The sequence below is a fragment of the Neopelma chrysocephalum genome, unplaced genomic scaffold, assembly GCF_003984885.1.
Source record: "Neopelma chrysocephalum unplaced genomic scaffold, ASM398488v2 Primary Assembly neopelma1_97102, whole genome shotgun sequence".
Classification (NCBI taxonomy): domain Eukaryota; kingdom Metazoa; phylum Chordata; class Aves; order Passeriformes; family Pipridae; genus Neopelma; species Neopelma chrysocephalum.
The window spans coordinates 3071990-3093150 of record NW_020925744.1 but is presented as its reverse complement, the minus strand read 5'-3'; the positions used below and the strand labels follow the sequence as shown (position 1 = coordinate 3093150).

The 21161-nt window shown below is 37.3% G+C and overlaps 1 protein-coding gene across 1 annotated transcript in view; it reads left to right on the top strand.

The window, feature by feature from the left end:
• Window positions 1-5247, top strand: part of ARSB (arylsulfatase B) — a 67532-nt gene extending 62285 nt beyond the window's left edge. The window contains exons 7-8 of the mRNA XM_027671448.1: window positions 4083-4211; window positions 4753-5247. Of these exons, the coding sequence (XP_027527249.1) occupies window positions 4083-4211; window positions 4753-5018 (395 nt within the window). The 3' untranslated portion in view covers window positions 5019-5247. The remainder of the gene's footprint in view (window positions 1-4082; window positions 4212-4752) is intronic.
• The last annotated feature ends 15914 nt before the right edge of the window (window positions 5248-21161 follow it).

The following is a 21161-nucleotide window of genomic DNA, read 5'->3' as shown; positions in this document are numbered from 1 at the left end:
AGGCCAAGATATCTCAGTTAACTCTTCTAGGCCTGGCTCCTGTTTCATGATAATAAAACTAAAAGAACTAAGCTGGAGTTCCCATAAGGGGCAAAGGGCCAGGCTTCTAAAGTATTTAGATAATAAACTACTTTTGTGGGTACTAAGAGTTGGCCACCTCAATTCCTTCAAAAATGTGATCTTGAAACCATTTTTCAGGCTGTCAAGACTAAGGATTTCTTGAACTGTGCCATAAACTCCAAAATCACTTACCAAGGACAACATTTTCTGAAAGACTTAGTTTTTTTAATTCAGATATAAAAGCTATTTGAATACTATTTAGTGACCTAGAACTCCAACCAAAACCCTAAAATCTTTACTTAAGTTCATTTTACCATTAAATATTTGAAAATAAATATTTGAATGCAAGGTCACTGCTTTCTTAACCAATAAAAGTTCTATCATTTCCCAAGAGCCTACTTAAAAACGAAATATAGCAGCTGGTGAGGCTCTGAAGTTGGGCTTCAGAAAACAGTGGATTCTGTTTGACAATAATAAAATTCATGGCAAAGTACAGGGGATTTTCCTTTCAAGGTAAAAGCAAAGCTTTAGTATTTCATTAGCCACTGATTTACTGGTGATCAAATGACAAAAAAACCAAGTTGTCTAGCCTCTTTGCACAAGCAAAAGCATCACATTTTTATATTTAAGTCTATCAGGAGGGTATACAGGCATAAGAAAGCAGACTTGATTACAGAGCTCAATGAAAGGCATCTGTCCTTTGCCTGCTTAATTAGTCCACAGAGCTGTTGTTAGTGCCCAGTCAACTATAACAGAAAAAAAGAAGGAAAAAGCTCCCCAGGAATCTAGAATCAATGCGGGAAAAAGTTGCTTAGATGCTATGGGAGTGAGCGTTTTATCTTGAAAAGGAAACAAAAAGAATGTGACTTCTTCAGTCTGCCAAACCGGAAAAGGGATCCCTGTAAAATTCATATGGCAAGGGAGAAGACTGCCCAGGCATTTTGCGTTTCATCTGTGCTAGAAAAGCTGAAGAATGAAGACAGAGGCAGAAACTCAGCAGATGGGCTGAAGAGAAGGAGGAAGTAGGTAGATGCAGGTGGAGGAATATCCAAGTTTAAGGTGCAAGTCATATGATAGGAAGAAAAGAACTCACATCAGGCAATATTTTTATTTATCTTAGTTCTGTATCTGGTGTTTATGTAATGTAATAAACTGACAGTGCTGTAAGTATACTTGTAGAGAGCATTCAAAAAAGCATCAGTCTGTTTTCTGTGGCTGATATATGTGATGAAAGTTGACCTATACTGTCTGGGAAGCAATGCGCTTGTCTGAATAGTAGACAGTACATACATTTCTTTGACACATGACAAGTGCTTGCAGTGGGTGAATTAACATGATTGACAGAGTTCTGTTTATAACAGCTCAAAATGAGGTAGTTTATCCATTTCTCTTCAAGAAATTTTGCTGAAAGACAGTATTTTATTAAACAACTTCAAGCTCTGATAAAAGCATTTCTTTGCTTATGAGTTTGGTTTTGTTAACTGGACCGAATCAGGGTTTTTAAAAATTATTTTATCTTCTTGAATCTTATTTTAAGTCTCATGCATGGCATTCTAAGGATATTTTGCAAAGTATATGTAAAAATACAATCTTTCATATTGTTTATTTGAAGTATTTTAATTAATTTATTTTGTGTAATACTATGGATTCACAACTCAGCAATCAGAAATATATTCTTATGTTAAACCTTAAAATTAGAAATGTGGGTTCACCTAATTTTGTCTTTAGACCAAGTCTTGATATTGTAGTTTTGAGACATAGTGTTTAAAAAGCAAGGTTTTGGTTTTTTGACCTGCCAAATGTCTTTCATTGTGCTTAAGAAAGTAGATAGCAAAGCTGAGTATTCTCAGTAGCAAAACTTATGACAGAATAATACATAACACAGTGATGTTGAGAAGTAAGCAGTAATAATGTTTAAACTGTTTCATATTTGCTATGGGCATCCCATGTGTGAGGATTTGTCTTCCAGAAGAGATTCTGATGTGGTTATTTATGAAGTTTCTTTTGTTTTTATAGTTTGATGGCTTTTTTAAGGTCAACTTCAGTGCTTCTTGATCTAACATGAGCTGAGTCCTCCCTAATCTGTGTATGCATGCTCGAAACAAGTAGCCCCTTTTATAGCCTTATTAATCTGGGAATATTACACAAGTCTGATGTAGACAGGAAAGTTGGGTGTGCACAAATATGCTTATTGCAGAAAAAGCAATTCCAAGTGTGAAGCTGAGTAATAAAACAGAAACTTTGCAGACCTCCATAAAAAAATAGAGAAATTGTGTCCTAGCATTTCTGTTCCAAACCTTCTGTTATTTCCATTGGATGTATATTTGCCCCACTGTGTTGTGTGGAATTTACTCTTTTTAGAAATCTCTTGTTCTGCTTCCTATTGGCTCTCACATAACCATCTCATGAATTCTGTTTTTAATTTCAGGGGCAAAAATCTGTCAGCTGTGTCTTTCAGATTCCTTAAACTGATTGAAAACCATCTCTTGAAAGATGCTACAAAATCAACATTGGTTTCTCTCCATCTTTTTTGTCTCTTCTAGTGTGATTATAGTTGCCTTCTGGTAGTCATTGATAAAGTGTTATCAGTTGATACAATTAATATAAAACTCTTAAATTTTATGTCTTGAACTCCTGTTTTATTTATGAAAGTTGATATGCAAGTTGGTTTGGATGCTCTTGGAGTGTCTGTCTGACTCCCTTCTGGTTTCAGTAACAAACTGGTCTCCTGATCATCTTTGGTCAGTGCAAGTAATTTTTTTATTTTTTCTGAGCTCCCTCCTATAAAGAGCTTCAGTTTTCCTTTTGAGAGGGAATTTGTGCATAGTTGACACTTCAGTTTTCTATAGTATCTGAATATCAGGCCACATCATATAGAACTCTACTAAAGACAGTATAAAGACATGTTCACGCTGTGTCAGGCCATAGAAGTGGCTTGCTGGCCAGATGTGGATCTTTGTGAACATAGCCAGCTGTGCAAGTTTCCAGCTGGCTTCCTGCCAAGTCTCCGAAACTTGACAACAGGGTCTGCTTCCCGGAGAGGGAAGAAAAAAAAAAAACAAGCAGCCAAAGTTCTAGCAAAAATATATATTTTACATATAAAATAGATATATACAGTGAGAGTATTATATATATCTATAACCCCAGAAACCCTAAACAGCTTCCCAAAGGGAAGAGGGGAAGGGAGAAGGGAAAAAGGACAAAATAGGACGAAAAGGGACAAAAACAAAACAGGTCTACACGATCTAAAAACCTGGTAACCAGCAAACTGAAGAATTGGCAAAATCTCACCACTTCCCTTGAGAAAAGCGGGACGGCTGGATGCGGCCCAGCACTCTCCCCTCACATGTGGCCGATAACAGCAGTCACTGTAGGCCTCAGCTCCAAATAAGCCAGACCAAGACAGGGACCCACCGTTCTCAAACCTCGCCGGAAAGGAAGAGAGCGAGCTCTCTTATCTATGCCTTATTTATACCCCAGGTTACGTAAAGGAATAGCATGGAATACTTCCTTGGTCACTTTCCTAGTTCCTTCCTGGTTACAAGCTGGTCTCCAGGAAGGCCTAGACTGAAACCATCACACCAGCTCAGTCCAGAGAGACAGCATGTGAATACATCAGGACCTGGGACTTTGTCCCTGTAGTGATCTAAGAGAGTTAACAGTAGTAGCATTGACTATGGAGGTCTTTCAGTCCTATATTCCTAATTGGCAAAAGATACAGGCAATTATATGTCCAAATTTAGCAATTCTTAATACAGGTATATGAGATCACATACAATACCTGTGTACAGAATGAGTCCAGTTATCCAGACTCAGCTGTGACATTTTCCACTGGTAAAATGTAGTTCAAATTCTGATTTAAATACATCCATTGAATCATAGCACAGATCTTTGCACTTATATACAACAAATTATTTATCCAATAAAAATAAATGGATGATACTGCATTGTTTTCCAGTAGAATTCTAAAAATTACCTCATGCGTATGCAATGTACCTAACTTAGTTTACTGTTTCATTAAGGTCTTGGCATTGACAACAGGACATCTTTACCACAGAGCAATTCTTCTCCGTGGGATGATATGCTTTTCAATATATCCATGCATGCAGCAATACGACATGGAAAATGGAAGTTACTAACTGGATATCCAGGTAATGAAATAACTCTTTTTTGTACAGTGTGGCCTATCTCTCATCTGCCACAAACAGTTTAATTCTGTTTCATGTGTTTTAATTTATTAGTAATTCTGCTAACTTCTTAGGTTTTTGACCACATGCAAAAATCTAAAATGAGCACTTCTGAAATCCAAACAATATAATTTTTCATTTTCAAATATTTTGGCTACAGATTACTATAACTCTAGTGGAAAAACTGTCATAGAATATATCAGATTGGAAGGGACCAGTAACAAATATAGAATCCAAGAAGAAATTAATTGATGTGAAATAAAGTGACACAGAATTTTGAATCCCAATGCTGCAGCTTTTTTTCTGCATGAATAGGACTCCTTTATAGGTAGCCTTGGACTTGAGAGACTCTGGTGCAGGGCTAGAGTTAAGGAGTGCAGCAGCAGTCCCTGCCCAGCGACTTGTCAAGAGACCTAGTGAATTTGTCATTACAGCATAGCTCTATGTCTCCACACTGCCGCTCCATGTCTGAGAAATGACCCTTGGTCTGTTTCTGTTTCTTCAGGCTGTGGTCATTGGTTCCCTCCACCATCTTTGTTCAATGAGTCTGAGATTCAGTCATCTGATCCATCAATGAAGAGACTTTGGTTGTTTGATATTGTTCATGATCCTGAAGAGAGAAATGATTTGTCTGAAAAATATCCTGATGTGGTGGAAAAACTGCTCTCACGGCTTCAGTATTATCATAAACGTTCAGTGCCTGTGTTCTACCCTGATGAGGATCCCCGCTGTGATCCAGCAGCAACTGCGGCTTGGGGTCCTTGGGCATAGTGCAGCTTTGCATCCTGCAAAAAACAAACCCTAGTAGAGTCTGTATATGGACTCAGAGTCCTAGTCAAGTATATCTTACTTTCTTTAATGACCTATTGCTAACTGTGAACTTATCCCTTGAGTAATGTAGTATTTCTTACTCTTCATGGGTTTGGAATTTTTTCAGTCTTTTCTCACACTCTTGTTCCCCAAAATTGTATGTGAAATGTTAGTAAAAGTATAAATCTAATTTTTTTAATATTCTTTGTCTGGAATATGCTTTTAATGCAGAAGATAAAACATTGCCTCCTTCCTTGAAAGAGATTACTTTTCTTAAAAAGCTGAAAGTAATCATGGCAGCAGGGATGTGGGGGCATAGAAAAGAGGAAGCCAGACTCTCCTCAGAGGTGTACAGAGATGAAAAATACACAGGGAACATCTGGAGTTCCAATGCAATATAAGAAAATTAAAAAAAAAATCATACCATGAGTTTAGTCAAATAAGGGAACTGTGAGACTATGGCAACCCTATTCCTGGAGATGTTCAGTCTTTGGTTGGAGAAGATTCTGAACAACATGATCTATCCCTGAAGTTGGATCAAATTTGAAATTGACCCTACTTTGTTAGAGGTGGTGAGGAACAAATGGGTGACCTCTGAAGGCCGCTTTCTGCATGAATTATTCAACGATTCTATGATGAACAAAACCTTACTTTTATTGCCTACCTAGTAAGCACCCTTTCTTCTCCTATTTTGTTTCTTTATTACCATAGTGGAGTCTGTTTCCATTCTGGAGTGGGCTCTGAGCCATGGAGAAAACAGGCCAAGCAACGTTTCTCAGTTATTTATCAAATTGATGCGAGAGCAACCCACCAGCTCTATTAATGCCAAACCTTGAATTCTGGTACTGCTTCCTGACCAAGTTTCAGTATGCAGAGCTCAATCTGTCGTCGTCTCTGGAAAACAGGGATCTAATTGCCTTTTTTCTGGCTCCAGGACCAACTCATATAATTGCACTGAAATTTTACACAACTTCTCCCAGTTTTCTCTCAGGAGATTTTGTGCCTTTACCACCTGCAGCTTGCTGTCTGCTGTAGCTCTAATCCTTCCTATTGATTGTTTGTCAATCCACTAACTTGTGGAAATTGTGTAGACCAAACTTTCAGGCTGGAAGGTGTAAATACAACAGCTTGCCCAAAGTGCTTTTGAAGCATGCCCAGCATGAGCCAGGCTGCTGAGGCTTTCATTCTTCTGTGTGATAGATGGGAGGCCTGCACCATGATGGAGGAGGAAGGATGAGCACTCTCATCATCAGCTAGGGCAATATTTTGCTTACAGGTATGGAAGTTACAAGTTAAGAATTGGACAACTTGTGAGTTAGAAACCTCATGAACTAAGGGATGGATTAGTGAACTCTCCTGCTAGTCTAGTCTGTACAAAGGGGACTGAGCCCTTGTTCTTTTCTTTTCCTAATGAGCTCATAAAATAATTTACAGACTGTGTTGTCCTGTAAATTAGAGAAATCCAATTTGGACCATGACAGTCTTGGCTTCAGAGTACAGCAGCATTTCACTTTTGAGCTTTTGGAGATTCTGATAACTGAGGCTCTGTTATTTGCTGGCCACGTCAGGGGACGGAAAATATAAGCAACAAAACCTTTTTATAAGCTATTCCATGATGTTGACAAAGCCTGCACCTTCCTTCAGTAGCTCTAGAAAAACCTTAATTGCAGTTCTCTTTTCTAACTATTGCAGCTTGTCTATTTTATAGTGATGTAATGATTTATGCTAGTTTATAACTTATCTGTTTATATCCTAACTGTTTTATATCCTAATTGTCTGTAGCATACAGTTAGTAACATGAGTTGGAGTATGGGGTTCTGAAAGAGTAAGGTGTCAAATTTTGCCTTCTGTGACTTTTAGATTTACTATTTTTGTATGTACCTTAATGATGCACGTTTCCTTCAAATGTCTTTTTGAGATAAATCATCGACATAGCAGAGGTTCCATCAGTCCTCATTCATTCAGAAAACGTTGGTTAGTTTATTTTTGCAATCAAATGCAGGTGGAGACGTTGACACCATTCCCCAGTGTGTAAGGCAAGTGGATTCAATGAGTTTACATTATTCTAACTCTTTTTTCATAGGGCATATTCAAAACTAGAAAGCTAACTGTTCTCAGTCAATATCCACATATAACGGTTTATAGTAACCATTACAAGATGTGGTTGCCACAATAACAAGGGACTGGACTTGGAGCTGGGGGGAATTTCTGCCCTACATTCCTGTGTGTCCTTCAGCATTCAGCACTCATATTACATGAGGAAAGATGTTGCCTTACCCACAAAAGCAGGAACTTTTGTTAGTGATATTTTAATACAGGTATTCCTCTTTTTTATGCTGATATCTAGTTTCATGGAAAAGAAAGAAACACCAGCTAAGTTGTAAAAGCTTGAGTAAATAATGTGTTTGAGTCTCCTTGGCTAAAGTTAGAAAACATTAAAAACCATGTAATTTTAATTTCAAAGGTAAGCAGAGCTTTTATGTGTTCTCTTTTCTCCATGTCCTACAATCTGCCTTTTAGTGTCTTGCTGCTATTCTAGTTCATGTAATTAATTTGCTAGGAAGAGACTGTGGCACATCACTGTCTTGTATAGGTATTCAATTCACCCTCTGTTTCCTCTCATTATATTTTAAAATCCAACGATTCATTATTTTCTCGGCTACAGTATACAACATTGTTTATTTTCTGATTTTCCGTGGGTGGTCCTTCATAAAACATTTTAATTGAATTGGGTTAGGAAAAAAAAACCATCTGGCTGACATGTTTAGGTTGGCATCTGCAAAGAGTTGTATACTGTTCAATTGTTTCAAATTGGAAAATAGAGAATTCTTTGTATATTTTGTGGTTACTTAACATTCAAAAATGCAAGTATTTTGAACTCTCTAAATAAAACTTCATTTCATCCCTTTCCAAGCTGAGATTCATTCTTAATCTAGGAAACATCTGAGCATTTTGAATTCAAAAGTCTTAACTTTTATGCTTTAGAAATTATTTAAGCTTCAGAAAAGTAACCAAGTTTAGGAAGAATGCTCACACTGGCTACTCATTTTGCATTGCTTATTTACAAAAAAGATGTATCCAGTCAAGGAGGGGATGATCTTATAAACAAAACAGAAGGTCTGGATCTGTTCTTGAGTTAAAGACTCTATATTCAGCCTGAAAAGAATTTGTCCAATCTTCCTAAGATAGACAGGTCTTGGGTAAAGATCTGAGTTTAATCCTCTTCTGAATCTCTGAAGAAGAACCTGAAGTTTAAACACTTGTAGTCTGTTTGGATTTGAAGCTCCACTACCAGTCCCTGTCAGCCTCCATGAATTTGCGTCTCATCTTATTTTCTGACAAAGTGATTTAATGGTAGTAAGGCTACTTGGGATATTCCCAAAGCTTTTCTATGCTTGTGTGATGGAGTTTGGCACACAAGGACAAGTGGTCCATATGTGTAGCCACGGTTGTAATCTTAGAGCCAGGGACACTTGAATGAGAAATAGGCAAGTGAATCACAAAACATGTAAGTCAAAGTCTAAATGAAAGATTACTTGGCAAGTAAAAAATATACAATGTCAAGCATTACCAGGGGATCCAGAATCTAAGCATAGGTTTCTGTCCCGAGCCTAGGAACACCAAACCATTTCCTAAGATGTAGCAGTTATGAAGGGAGAATTTGTTTTCCTGCCTACCTGCTCCTTTGGCAGCCCACTTGCAGGCCCCCCTCCAGCTGGACCCCGAGGCTGTGTCTCTCTAACATTAACTGTAGCTCTGGCATGATGGAGGGGTCAGAGGACCCTTTCTACTGCCAGCCCTTCCTTTGGCAGCCCCTTTGCAGCCCCGCCCTAAGTGGACCCATAGGCTTCATGTCTCTCTAACTATAAATAAGCTGAGGTTTGTAATGAGAAAGTAGTGCTTTTGCTAAGGGAAGGGGAAGAAACCTGCCAATTCAAAGTTTGAGGAGGTTAAGCAATTTTTTTGCCAGCAGGTTTCCAACTGAGTGTTTTAACTCCTTCACTTATTTTCTTTGTCAGCTGCGGGCAGTGCACTCAGTTTTCTTTCAGGCTGGGTTTTTATATGGGAAGATCCTGGTTAAATATACGGTGTAAAGAGTTCCCTGGAGTCTCAAGCTGCTTTTTCTGATTCCAGTGCTCTCACATGTCTTCTTCTGGTCCCTTGTGATTCATGTATGAGCTCATCTACATCGAGCAGAGCTGCTGCAAGGAACAGTAAAAACTTTCTTTGGCATAAAGCAGTCAGAGTGAGTCAGCCATGCAACTGTGGACAGGATCAGTGATGGCCCGTGTGATAATTGCATACTGTAGTTAAGCAGAGGCGAAGAGGATGATGCATTAGTTCTTCTTGTGTTAGTTGTTCCCTCCTGAGACTGTTATTTTTGTGGGGTGGAGTGGAGAGAGATTGGAAGGGTTGGCAGTATATCTGCTGCCAAGTTTCAAAAAAGTGACTACCAGCTGCCATCATCAAAGCAGCTACCGGATGTTGATCCCCTAATCCTGGCTAAACTCAATAGCAATAAAGGCAGTTATATTTTGTCTGCAGGACTATAGTTAGAAAAAAGTACAGTCAGAATCACTAGATTCGGATCTAAGGAATGCAGTGTTTATTTGGATGAATCTTCAGAAGCCACAACAAGGTACTGCACCAAAGCCACAGTGCTGGTCTGCCAGATTTTGGCATTCAGGACAGTGATAAAAATAAAAGAGATCTGTCTTGCTATTTCTTCAAGCAAACCAGGAGTCAGAACACAGTGAATACACTTACAAACAAAGTAAGCTGTGTTTGGTGTTCAGCAATGCTTATTGAGTAGTTTTGAGCATAGAGCCCATGGTAATGAATGGAAAACTTTGATCAGGACATCTGTGGCCTGCCTAAATCATTTCATTGGATCTGCAATTCTTCCAGGAGCATCACTCGATGGCCCTGTTAACCAGGGATGTTGGAGCCTTTCTTTATTGTATACATTCTCCAAGCACACTCATGAAGTAGGAGTCATCAATTTTTATTGGATAGAAAGCTCCAAAATGGCTTATTCAAGGACATCTGAGCCCTTAAGTTTACCCTTCACATTTATCCTGCTTCACTGGAAAAAAAGTTTAATGAGTCTGTGCAGATGATGAGAGAATGAATGTTGAGAGCATTGAGTCAGACGCTGGACTTCACTTCTAGCAAACATACTTTCAGTTCCAGCTTTACTGTACTTAACTCACAGAAGCAAATAGTTTGGGAATGTTTTTATCTATAGATTGCTGTCATGGTAATTCTGTGATTCCAGCCTGTTTTCTCGGTGTTGCTCATAAGTGTGTGGTTATCCAGGGGAGTAGTCAGTTTCTTGAGGATGATAATTTTATCCTCTCTTCCCTGTGTACTAGAGGTAAGAGGAGTCTTTTTAAAAGACTGTGAACATCACAATAATTGCCAGCCCAAGAACCTTTGAATGCAGTGCTGCCCTGTAGGTGGCCGCTTTAGAGGTACTGAATTTTCACTTTAATTCTTGTCCCTTTTGCTTTGTTTTCAAATATTCTGTTTTACAACTCATACATGATTGATAAAGCACTGTCTGAAATAATCCCAAAGGGGCTATTCGTCTGGTCTGGTCATGCCTCCAGCCCCAGCAGTGACATGTTGTAGAAACAAAGTTGTTCTCCTACCTTTTCAGTTCTGTTTTGACTTTGCTCTGTAATAAAGAGAGCATGGTCATGGTACATTAAAGAACTGGGTAAGAGCAACATATACATTACCATTACACTGCTTCTAGCTAAAGCTCCAAAACTAATATAGTGGAGAAACCTGGCTAAGAATTTACTGACAGTTTTCTTTTGCCATAAGTTTAGCATTAGAAAAAAAATCCAGAACAGCTGAAATGGCATAGCCTTTGGCTGAGTAAAAATAGACACATTTATAATATCAAAGAAGACTTAGGAAAATATCCCATCTGGATTTTGAAAAATGTAGGAGGGAACAGAGTAAAACAATTGTATTTCTGTTTATATTTGCCCTAGAAAATAGCCTACTTGGAAGAAATATTTAAGAATGTGAATGATTGAGAGATTATTTCTTAGAGGCAGCAGGTATAAGTCTGAAATTCCTTTGTGTTATAATTGCTGGTCAACAACAGGATTTTTAGGTAATTATTTCTACCCACAATGCAAAGGAATTTTAATGCATATTGTTTTATGTGGAGAAGTTTTTAGAATTCACCTTTTTCTATGTTTATTTTGTAATAAAGAAAAGGCCATGGTATAATGAAAAAATGCCTAAAAGCAAATTTTTCTTTAATTACTATTCCAACAATAAAAAATGGAGAGCATTTTCTTAGAAAAATAAGATTTTCTATGTAAATGTTTGTTCTATTAATAACATTAAATACAACAGCAAGAATCCATCTTTCTGACAGTAAACACTGAGTGTAGTGTTAAAAGGCAAGTGTAATTATTAACCCAAAAATATAATTCAGGATTTTTGTACTGTGCAGTGATTTATACATTTTACATTTAACTTGTGACATAAAATATTTACAATATATATGAACCTAATCCAAGACCTAAATACGAACAAAGCAAGCTCCTACATTGTCTAAGTTTGTTGTACTTCTAAATTTTATATTTTGGGTCTTTGGTAATATGAAATTACTCAGTATCTATTCTTTCAGAAGCAGTAAGGATGCTGAAATCCTGCTGACACAACATTGCTAAACAACCATGCTTTTCAGGTCCTACGGTACTATAAGCATCATAAGCTGCTAGCAAAAGCAGACTTTTTAATAGCAGCCACTATTCATCCTTTTACTTAATGTGATGTAATGACTTTTGTTTGAAGACATGTTGAAATAAAGTAATGGCCTCTTTTTAAATGTAAATGCTGATTTTATCTATGTTTTTATTGTACTTTTCATTAATGTACTGCTGATGTGCATTAGAATAGAAGAAAATGTTTTAGGAACACTTGGTTTCATCCTAAACATTATTCAGATAATAAGTGACTATAACACACTGATAACCATCAAAATTCTAAATGTAGCAGAGATCTGGCATTGCCTAGCTCCATAACTCTCAGCCCCAAATGCACACACAACTGCAGCGTCCTTAAAACTTTATTTCCGTCTGTTGCTGTCTTAGGAGTTGATTACTGCACAGATCTCTCCATATCAGAGTGAAAGTCACAGTAATTCTGCTCAAAGCCCTAGCTTTAAGTGTTTATGGAAGATATTTGCCCATGGGCTATACTCAGAAGATTCTGAATTAAGTAATGATTAATTAACATTTGTGTGTCCTAGTTGCCCATATGACAAGATAGTGAGGACACAATATTGTGAGAAACAGAGATAGGGCTGTGCTTGGAAAAACTTTGTTTAGGACGTTGATCACTCAGCCTGAGTGCAGTCATCATTCCAGCTTCTTTTATGAACTGGCCCGGTCCAGTTATAGAGCAGAATTAAGTATTCCTGTTAATCATATAAGCTGGAGTCATGTTTTAGTTTAGAGAAAACTCTTTTATTATTGTTCACTGATAAAGTTATATTTGGTGTGGAATCATGGGCTTATTTTGAAGATGTGATGGCAACACTTATTCTGTGTCACTGTTGGAAGAGGAGAAACTTACTCTCTTGATTAATAACCCTTAGTTTTTTAATCTATGCATATTGCAAACATTCTAAGCTTGTTTAATGTTATTTTAGTTTTTTTCATTGTGTGTTTATCTTTAAAATAAATGTTAGCTAGATATGGCTCCATAGAAAATTAGCCAACATACATTTATTCATAGAACTTCAGTTTCAGAACAGACCTTAAGAACTACTATTAGTAAAATTTACTGCATTGAAAATTTTATAATATCTGTTTTCTCGTCCTTCTGCTCAAAAACCTGGAAATGAAAAGTTTTTTTAATAAAGAATAAATTATAGCTATAAACCCTAGAAAGAAAACATACGTTTAAGATAGAATTTTCTTTTGGTAGACCCATAATAAAGCCCATAGAGACAGAGAGCCCAATAAACCTTGTAGATTTCTGTAGCTTAAACTGACCCCATGTTTAGCTTTACATTACTGCTTAGAAACCGAGTTCCAAAAAGCTATAACAGTGGCTACTGTTCTTTCCCTTAGGGTCTGAACAAGGAAATCCAATGTTTTCTGGTCAGCAGTAGGAATTCCACTTTGTAATCTGACACTCTTCGTTCCTCTTCTCTCAAAGGCAGTAAGCCAAAAATTAAAGGCAGAACAGATTTTCAAATTGTGTAGCATTTGTAAATCCTCACACACCTTTAATGATTTGTTTACATGTACAAACTGAAAGCATCATGACCTGGCCTTTCTCTTGTCAGTTCCTGCTCTCATCACATCGTGTAGTTACGCATGTTTCACTGAGAATTTATGCTTTTGCATTTCTCTGATTTCCGCTGTATTGTTCCAAATTCATGAGGAATAAAAGGAGTCATAGAAGAGCAAAGATCTTCTTATTAGGAGGCTGATATAGCTCTATTGTAGCCAACTGAGCTACGCTGGTTCATACCAATAAGTACGATGCAGTTATTGGGAAGATGTTAGTCCTTTTTTCCTATTTTTTTATGTCTGGTCTCTAGCAAGCATGTGGCAGTGGCATGCTTCTGCATATTTAGGTAGCGGTAACAGTTGAATCTTTTCATGCTCAGAGTAAGTAACTCAACTCTAGTCAGTCTGTAATTTCTTTCTGACAGACTCATTATTTCTTTGCCGATGATATGGTTATGGTTATGGGCAGCTATACAATTTTTAAAAAGAAAATTTTTCTGTAAGCACAGTGTGTCTGTTCAAGCACAGTTCTGTTCTAACAGCACATAAGCCTGCTCATCTGATGACTGTGGCTGCATCTGTTGTCATCATCGTGGCTAGGCTTTGCGAACGGAGATTTGGGAAGGGCTCTACCCACATTTGCTACAAGCACGCTGGTGGCTAAAAAGGCCAATACGGGATAGGCACGATCGGTTGCAAAAGGCACAGCAGAAAGACTCCTTAGATGGTATATTCTGCAAGGCATGAATCTTTCTGCGTTGTCTTTTCTCCTCGAGAGTGATCCTGCGTGCTTTCTCAAAAGCATCAGCAGCATTAAAGATAGTGTTTCTCCAGACCTCCCGATTGGAGGCCAGAGTAGACCAGTTATGTTGATCAATATGGCCAAGGCTGAGATTGGAGTCCTTGTATCTTCTCTTCGGGGCTCCTCTCTTGTGGCAGCCAGTGGCAAGTTCACCATAAAGCAAGATCTTAGGGAGGTGGTGGTCCTTCATCCTTGAGACGTGTCCTGCCCAATGCAGCTGTGTTCTCAGCAACATGGCCTCAAGACTTGTGACTGCTGCTTGTTCTAGAACAGATGTATTAGTCACATAATCTGACCAGTGGATGTTTAGGATTGTACGGAGGCAGCGTTGATGGAAGTGTTCTAGGAGTCACAGGTGGTGGCGGTAGATGACCCATGATTCAGATCCATGTAAGAGAGTAGACAGCACTATGGCTCTGTAAACACTGATATTTGTACTTTTCTTCAAGTGTTTATTTCGCCAAACTCTTTTATGAAGCTTTCTGAAAGCACCACATGCCTTTGCCAGCCTGTTGTCTATCTCCCTGTCAATCTTACCAACCGAGGAGATGGGGCTGCCTAGGTAATTAAACTGCTGCACTGATTTGAGCTCTGATTTGCCAATGGTGATGTGGGGATGATGAAAGACTTCCTGAGGTGCCAGTTGATGGAGAACTTCTGTCTTCTTTAAGCTGACTTCGAGTCCAAAGAGCTCAGCAGCGTCTGCAAAGCAGGATGTTAAACGCTGCAGAGCTGCTTCTGTGTGGGTGACAAGGGCGGCGTCATCAGCATAAAGCAGCTCCCGGACAAGATGGTTTAAGGTCTTAGTGTGGGCCTTCAGTCGCCTTAGGTTGAATAGGCTTCCATCAGTACGATATCGAATGTAGATACCGTCCTGATCATCGAGGTCTGCCATGGCCCTTTGGAGCATCATGCTGAAAAAGACTGTGAATAGGGTAGGAGCGAGAACGCAGCCTTGTTTCACACCGTTCTTTATTAGAAAGGGCTCAGAAAGTGCATTGCCATATCTGACTTGGCCGTGTTGATCCTCATGGAGTGAGATGATCATTTTAAGAAACTTGGGGGGACATCCTGAATGTTCCAAAATCTGCCAAAGACCTTTTCTGCTCACAGTATCGAAAACCTTGGTGAGGTCAACAAAGGTTACATAAAGACCTTTGTTTTGTTCCCTACACTTCTCTTGCAGTTGTCTGAGAACAAACACCATGTCTGTGGTACTCCTGTTGGCTCTGAAACCACATTGGCTTTCAGGTAGAATTCTTTCTGCTATAGCAGGTATTAGTCTGTTCAAGAGTATTCTTGCTTGCATCTGTTGTAGAACATGGCTATAACATACGGGATAAAGCAAGCATCTTGCCATACAGTTTTACTTGCTCCTATTGTTTCTGTTAATTCATCTTTCTATCATGAATATGTTTTTTTACAATAGTCATTGCAAAGTCTGTGGACTCTGGACTAAGAAAGTTATCCAGTTGATTTGGCTCCTTGTTCTCATTTAGGATTTGTTCAAGTTCACGCTGATGTCAGCATGCCCTCTGACTTCATTGGAAGATCTCAGTGCTATTTGAAAAAAAAAATCAGATTATTTGCAAGCATGATACAAGCTACAAACTCAGTTAGAACTGTATAAATTTCTGTAAGACTTGTTTGTAGTAGGGACAAATGTAGTAAGGAGAGCAGTTAGGAAATCTCTGCTTTTCTCTGTGCTTTCAATACATGTGCTGCACTTTATCTGTGTATATTGACCTTCCTTAGTCACTTCTACGACTTATCTGTTAGAGATGCTTTTGGAGAGATGTATTTTTGGAACATTTCTTAAAACTATGATATTTACTGGACTTGCATAAGAAGTTTGGTGAAGTCCATTCCTGCAGCTAGTGCAAATTTCTTGGGGAAATCATAGTGCGGTTTTGGTATATTCTACACCTTGAGTTTGAGTATATCCCTATAGTTGACACCTCTGGTGTATGACATTTAGCTTGGATCCATATCTAAACAGTGATAGAAACTATTATTGTAAATCAGAAAAATAAAAGCCTGTACATTTCTATATGTTTACTGTAAGGTTGCAACAGTAAATTTCAGCACAATGACTTTATTCTAATAGGAAATGATGTGGATATTGTTCATTGTCACTTATCAGCAAATTTTATACATCTGAAGTTTATGCATTGCCTACAAAGCAGAGAGAAGGCATTGGCAATTATTACACCCTGTTCTTCATAGGTCCAACACCTCAGACTTTCCGCACAACTGTCTGAAATTAGCTGCTGGGAGGAAGGAGCACTGGCAACAGCATTCCGGAAGTGCAGTCTAAGGCTCTGCCCTATGTTAATTAGAAATCTGAGACTCATGTTAATGGTGATTAATGTTCCTTTCTATTTTGCTAGCTTCTTCCTTGTGGGAAGAGATCACAGAAAGCTGAAATACTTTCAAATAACTATTGATATTAATGATTTTCTTTAAAAAAAGTTATTTCTAAATATGTTAATGAGAAATTAAGAATAAAACTCTCATCAGAGAATGTGTCATTTAACGAAACCTGATGAACATAACTGCACCTAACTGTTGTAGTTTCTCCTTTTTCCTGCACTGTTGTTTTATTTTTTTAAACTTCAAAGTATCCTCATGATTAATGCACAGATATTTTAACAATGTCTTTGTTGTGTACTGCAATCAGACAAGTGCTAATCCCCTTGAGGAATCTGGCAGGCCTGTGGGAACCTTCCAGCCATAATTGTATCTCTATCGTAAATGTGATGATATTAGCAACTTCAGCTGAGTTAACAGAATGTGCTGTTGTTGAGGGTGAATTAAATCAACTTTCTCTACTGACCTGCAAGTCTGAGGGTCACTCATTTATGCGTTCTTCACTGTCTCTGGTAAGGGGTTTTTTGGTGCTGTTATGGAAGACATTAGAGACATAAATGCCTGCTGTATTTAAACAAAGAAACACTGTAATCAGAAAAACTGAAAGGAAAAAAACAACAGGAAATCCTAATTACATAGTTAAAATAAAATTATTACCATAATGAATTATAATCAGTGAAACTGAATTTTAATGGTGTACTAATGGGGTAAAAAAGACATCTTTCATTTTTATTAGTTTGACTATTATGAGGAAAATAAAGCAATGTAAAGATGCTGAATGTAGATCCACTTACTGTACAACTATGTTACCCCAAGACTTTTATTTATTTATTTGCTTATTTAGAAGTTACTTTAGCCAAACACTTTAATATATCTGTTTTTCTTTAACAGGTCCTAAGTGCAGAGTAATTCCATTGAAAACTAATCTCTGGGGTAAAGGATGACTCAGATGATTCACTACCTGCCTAAATGTGTAACCTCCTCATATTTATTCAGGTTTTGGATTTCTGCCTCAAGCCATGATTATCACTTGTTCAAATACTGGCACAGACCATCCATTTCTCTGGTAATAAATATGGTTTCCCTAAGATTAGGGAAAAAACTTGATTTTTATTCTTGTGAGTTACTCCACTGATCTTCTTTCTTTGTATTTACATGAGAAAAACGTATGATATCCATCATTCAAATTACCTAATAGAGCCTTGGCTTGAAAAATATTTATTTGCTGGATTTTATTTTTTATGACCAAACTGTGAAGAAAAGAATATGGATTGTTATTTAGTTGTTGCTTTTGGTTTTTTTAAGAGGGAGTGATTAATTTACTCTGATTCGAATAGCACTAATGGAGCTTCAGGGCCATTATAATAATTTAATTAATGTGAAAGATGGGAGATAAAACAGCGCTTTTTATGTGCTTTACTGGAAGCATTTACAGGAAGCTCTGTCTGGGCTTCCTGAGGTCCACTTGGCCTACAATCAGTTTCAGAAAGACCATGATTTGGCTCTGAGTCAGATGTTTTGATTGAAATCAGATAGTCAAAACCACAGGAATCTTAACTTGTTAGAAATGGTGACTGTTCCAAAAACGTGAATCCAGAAGATTGGCATACACATAAGAAGTAGAGGACATACATAAAAGCTCCTGATGTACCCTTAGTTTAGGTTTTTATTAATTTTGCTGCTGTTATATCAATGTGCACTTTGCCATGCAAGGCTGGTTTTCTTTGTTGGCTCTTCCAAAGCCAGAATGTATATTCTTATGTTAACTGTGATTTCAGTCCTAATTTTAACTGTCTAGCTATTGGTCAGAAACTGCTTGATGGAGCCATTTCATAATCATCTCGCACCTCTCCTTTATTCCCACAGCACTCGGAATGACTATTTGTACTAACTGTATCCGGAACATACTGTGAATTCCCAGACAGAACATGATGCATCACTCTATCAGAGCAAAGAGGACTAAATTATAGTTAAAATTTTCTTCTTTAAGATTTTCTCCAAGTGCTGTTTCAATAATTTGTAACCAAGTCTGACTTGCAGGAAAGATCATCAAGTGAATTGATTTTGATGTGAGAATCGGACTTGTGCTTACTTGTTGTTCAATGACTTTGGAAATATAGTTACCACTTTCTCATGTAACCTTCCTTTGACTACCAAATAAGAAATATCTAGGAAAAAACTCTTAAGCTGAAATTGGTCATTTTGTTAAAACTGACTCACCTAGCAAAACCCCATGCTTTAAAGGTTTCTGTGGGATAGTTAATCACGTTTATTACTGTGTGGTGGCCACTACAGTATTATTTTGTGAATTACTGCTGATGTACTGTATAATTATTGAATTTGGCTACGATGCCAAGCTCTATGGTGTACGTAAGAGCTAAGTAAGATCTTATATGTTGAAATTGCAATTTTTATTATTCTGGTTTTGGAAGTTGGAGTTTTCTTTTTTCACTCTTTATGGATGTTTTGGTACTGCAGGAAAAGCATGCACTAATGACTATGCAACATACTCTTCATCAATATATGCCTTCTTTTTCTTTGTAATTAGTTGCTTCCTTTCTCTTTCCTCTTACCTTTAGTAGCCCTATAATTATCGTTATTAACAATGTTCACTTTTAATCAGTTGTGGTATTTTAATTCTCATTTCTTATTTCTTTTTTCCTTATTATTCTCATGATTGCAGTGTCCTTGCAATATCAGTACATCTGCAGCTAAATGCCAATAGTTTGTTTACAAGCTATTATTTTGATTCCATCATATCTGTTAGATATAAGGAAATAGAATAAGGAAAGCATGAATTGCTAGGAAATCACTGTAGTGTTTAATTAATATTATTTCCAGCTAAGCATTTGCATTTTTGTTTTAATGTAGACCATTCATCACATCTTAAAAAGCTAATTTAATTATTTTAGAGATGAAAATCATAAAAATGCAATTTAAAGATTCCTGCTCACAACATAGTTAACGATTAGGCATAACTTAGCACGTGAGAGAATCTTTGAGAAATAAAAAGCTGTTGTCGTGCTTCTAAGTGTGTGATCCAAGACATCTGTCTTTAACAAGGATAGATACTGTGGAAACAAGTTTTATGCTGCAGTCAAACAATCTTGTAAGAGGGGAGTAAGATTATTTGATTATTTCACAGAGACAAGACAATTGACTCATCAGAAGACAAGGCTATCACTGAGCATACACAAATACAAACCCATGGCATAGAAGAGAAATTTACATACCTTGTAGCAAGATGGTGCTGGAGTACTTACAGGGTAAATAACTTAAAGGGCTGTGAAAAAAATTATCATTTTCCATGAGTGCCATCAACGTATATTAAGGGATTCGAATTCTGAGTTTTGATAATGCAGCAGGCATAATCCTGAGTTCAAGATCCCAGCAAATCTCTCACACTAACATACACAGATACACACCTGAAGGGTAAATAAGCTGTAAGGTGAAAGGAAGTGTTACAAAAATGCCAGTCGTTAGTTGAAAGCAAAGGGTAGTGAAAAATATGTATTTTAGCATAGGGCTAGATCCCTAAAGAATTTTAGCAGCCTGTAGTCCAGAATCCTCAACCTGTAGACCACCAATAGCTCCTATTTAGGTCTCATCTATTTATATTGAGGTTGATTTTCACATTCTTTTGCAGTTGATATAGAAATGCCATATCAAACAATTGATATGGTTCAATTCAGGTTCAGTTCAGGTTCCAGTGAATAATTGAAGAAAGATAATGTTCCCTATAGGAAAATACCGTGAATACTAATTACAGGCTCCTTCAGCAAGGTTTTCTCAGTCATTAAATTTATTTTTGAAGTTTGTTTTAGGCAGCTTTCTGGTCAACACAACTCATTATTGCTAAAATCTAGTAAGCTCAATTACATGGAATTTAAAACCAAAACACTCAATGAACATTTTGTGGCTTACTGATACATACAAGCTATTATTAAGTGGAAATACAAAGTTAGAGTATTACTTTACAGAAATGCCATTTTTTAATGAAAAGGCACAGTATTTTCAAAGAAGCTTCATGCAGCACTATGCTCTTTCTGAAGACACTTCAGTGTGTTATGTAAAAAATAAGGTTTTATTGCATTAGTTTGGTTTTACATTATTATCCAAAAAATAATTTAATACTTTGTCATTAAGAGCTTCGGGTACTGAAACGATTGTAAGTGTGCTGACACAAATTTGGGGGTTTTTAATAGACTCTTGTTCGAGCTCTCTGAACAAGTTCTGAGGTTATATGTTTTCTTCTAAATAGGGTAAAATTAGCAAGTCTGTTTGCTAGTTTTAAGCCAATAGTTGCTCGGTCTTCACAGTTTGTTCAGCATATGTTCCTTGAAAGCATCTGATATTTAGGCTGACTTAAGTTCAGTATTCTATGCTGCAATGAACATCGCAATCTCATTTCAAAAGTGCTGGAGTTTTTAAAGTATCATGGTTAAAGCTCTTACTATTTCTTACATTAATTTTTCTTTTTAAATTCAGAACATGTGGCCAAGTCCTGGAAGTTAACTTTATAATACTCTGTAGTTTGCCTGGTTACAAGGAAGTTGCTGTATTTTAACTGATAGTGTGTGCTTGTGTTAGTGATTGACAGGAAAAAGCCTCCTGGTGTCAGTGTGCAGGCCGTATCAAAAAATACAAAATTCAATCTTAAAA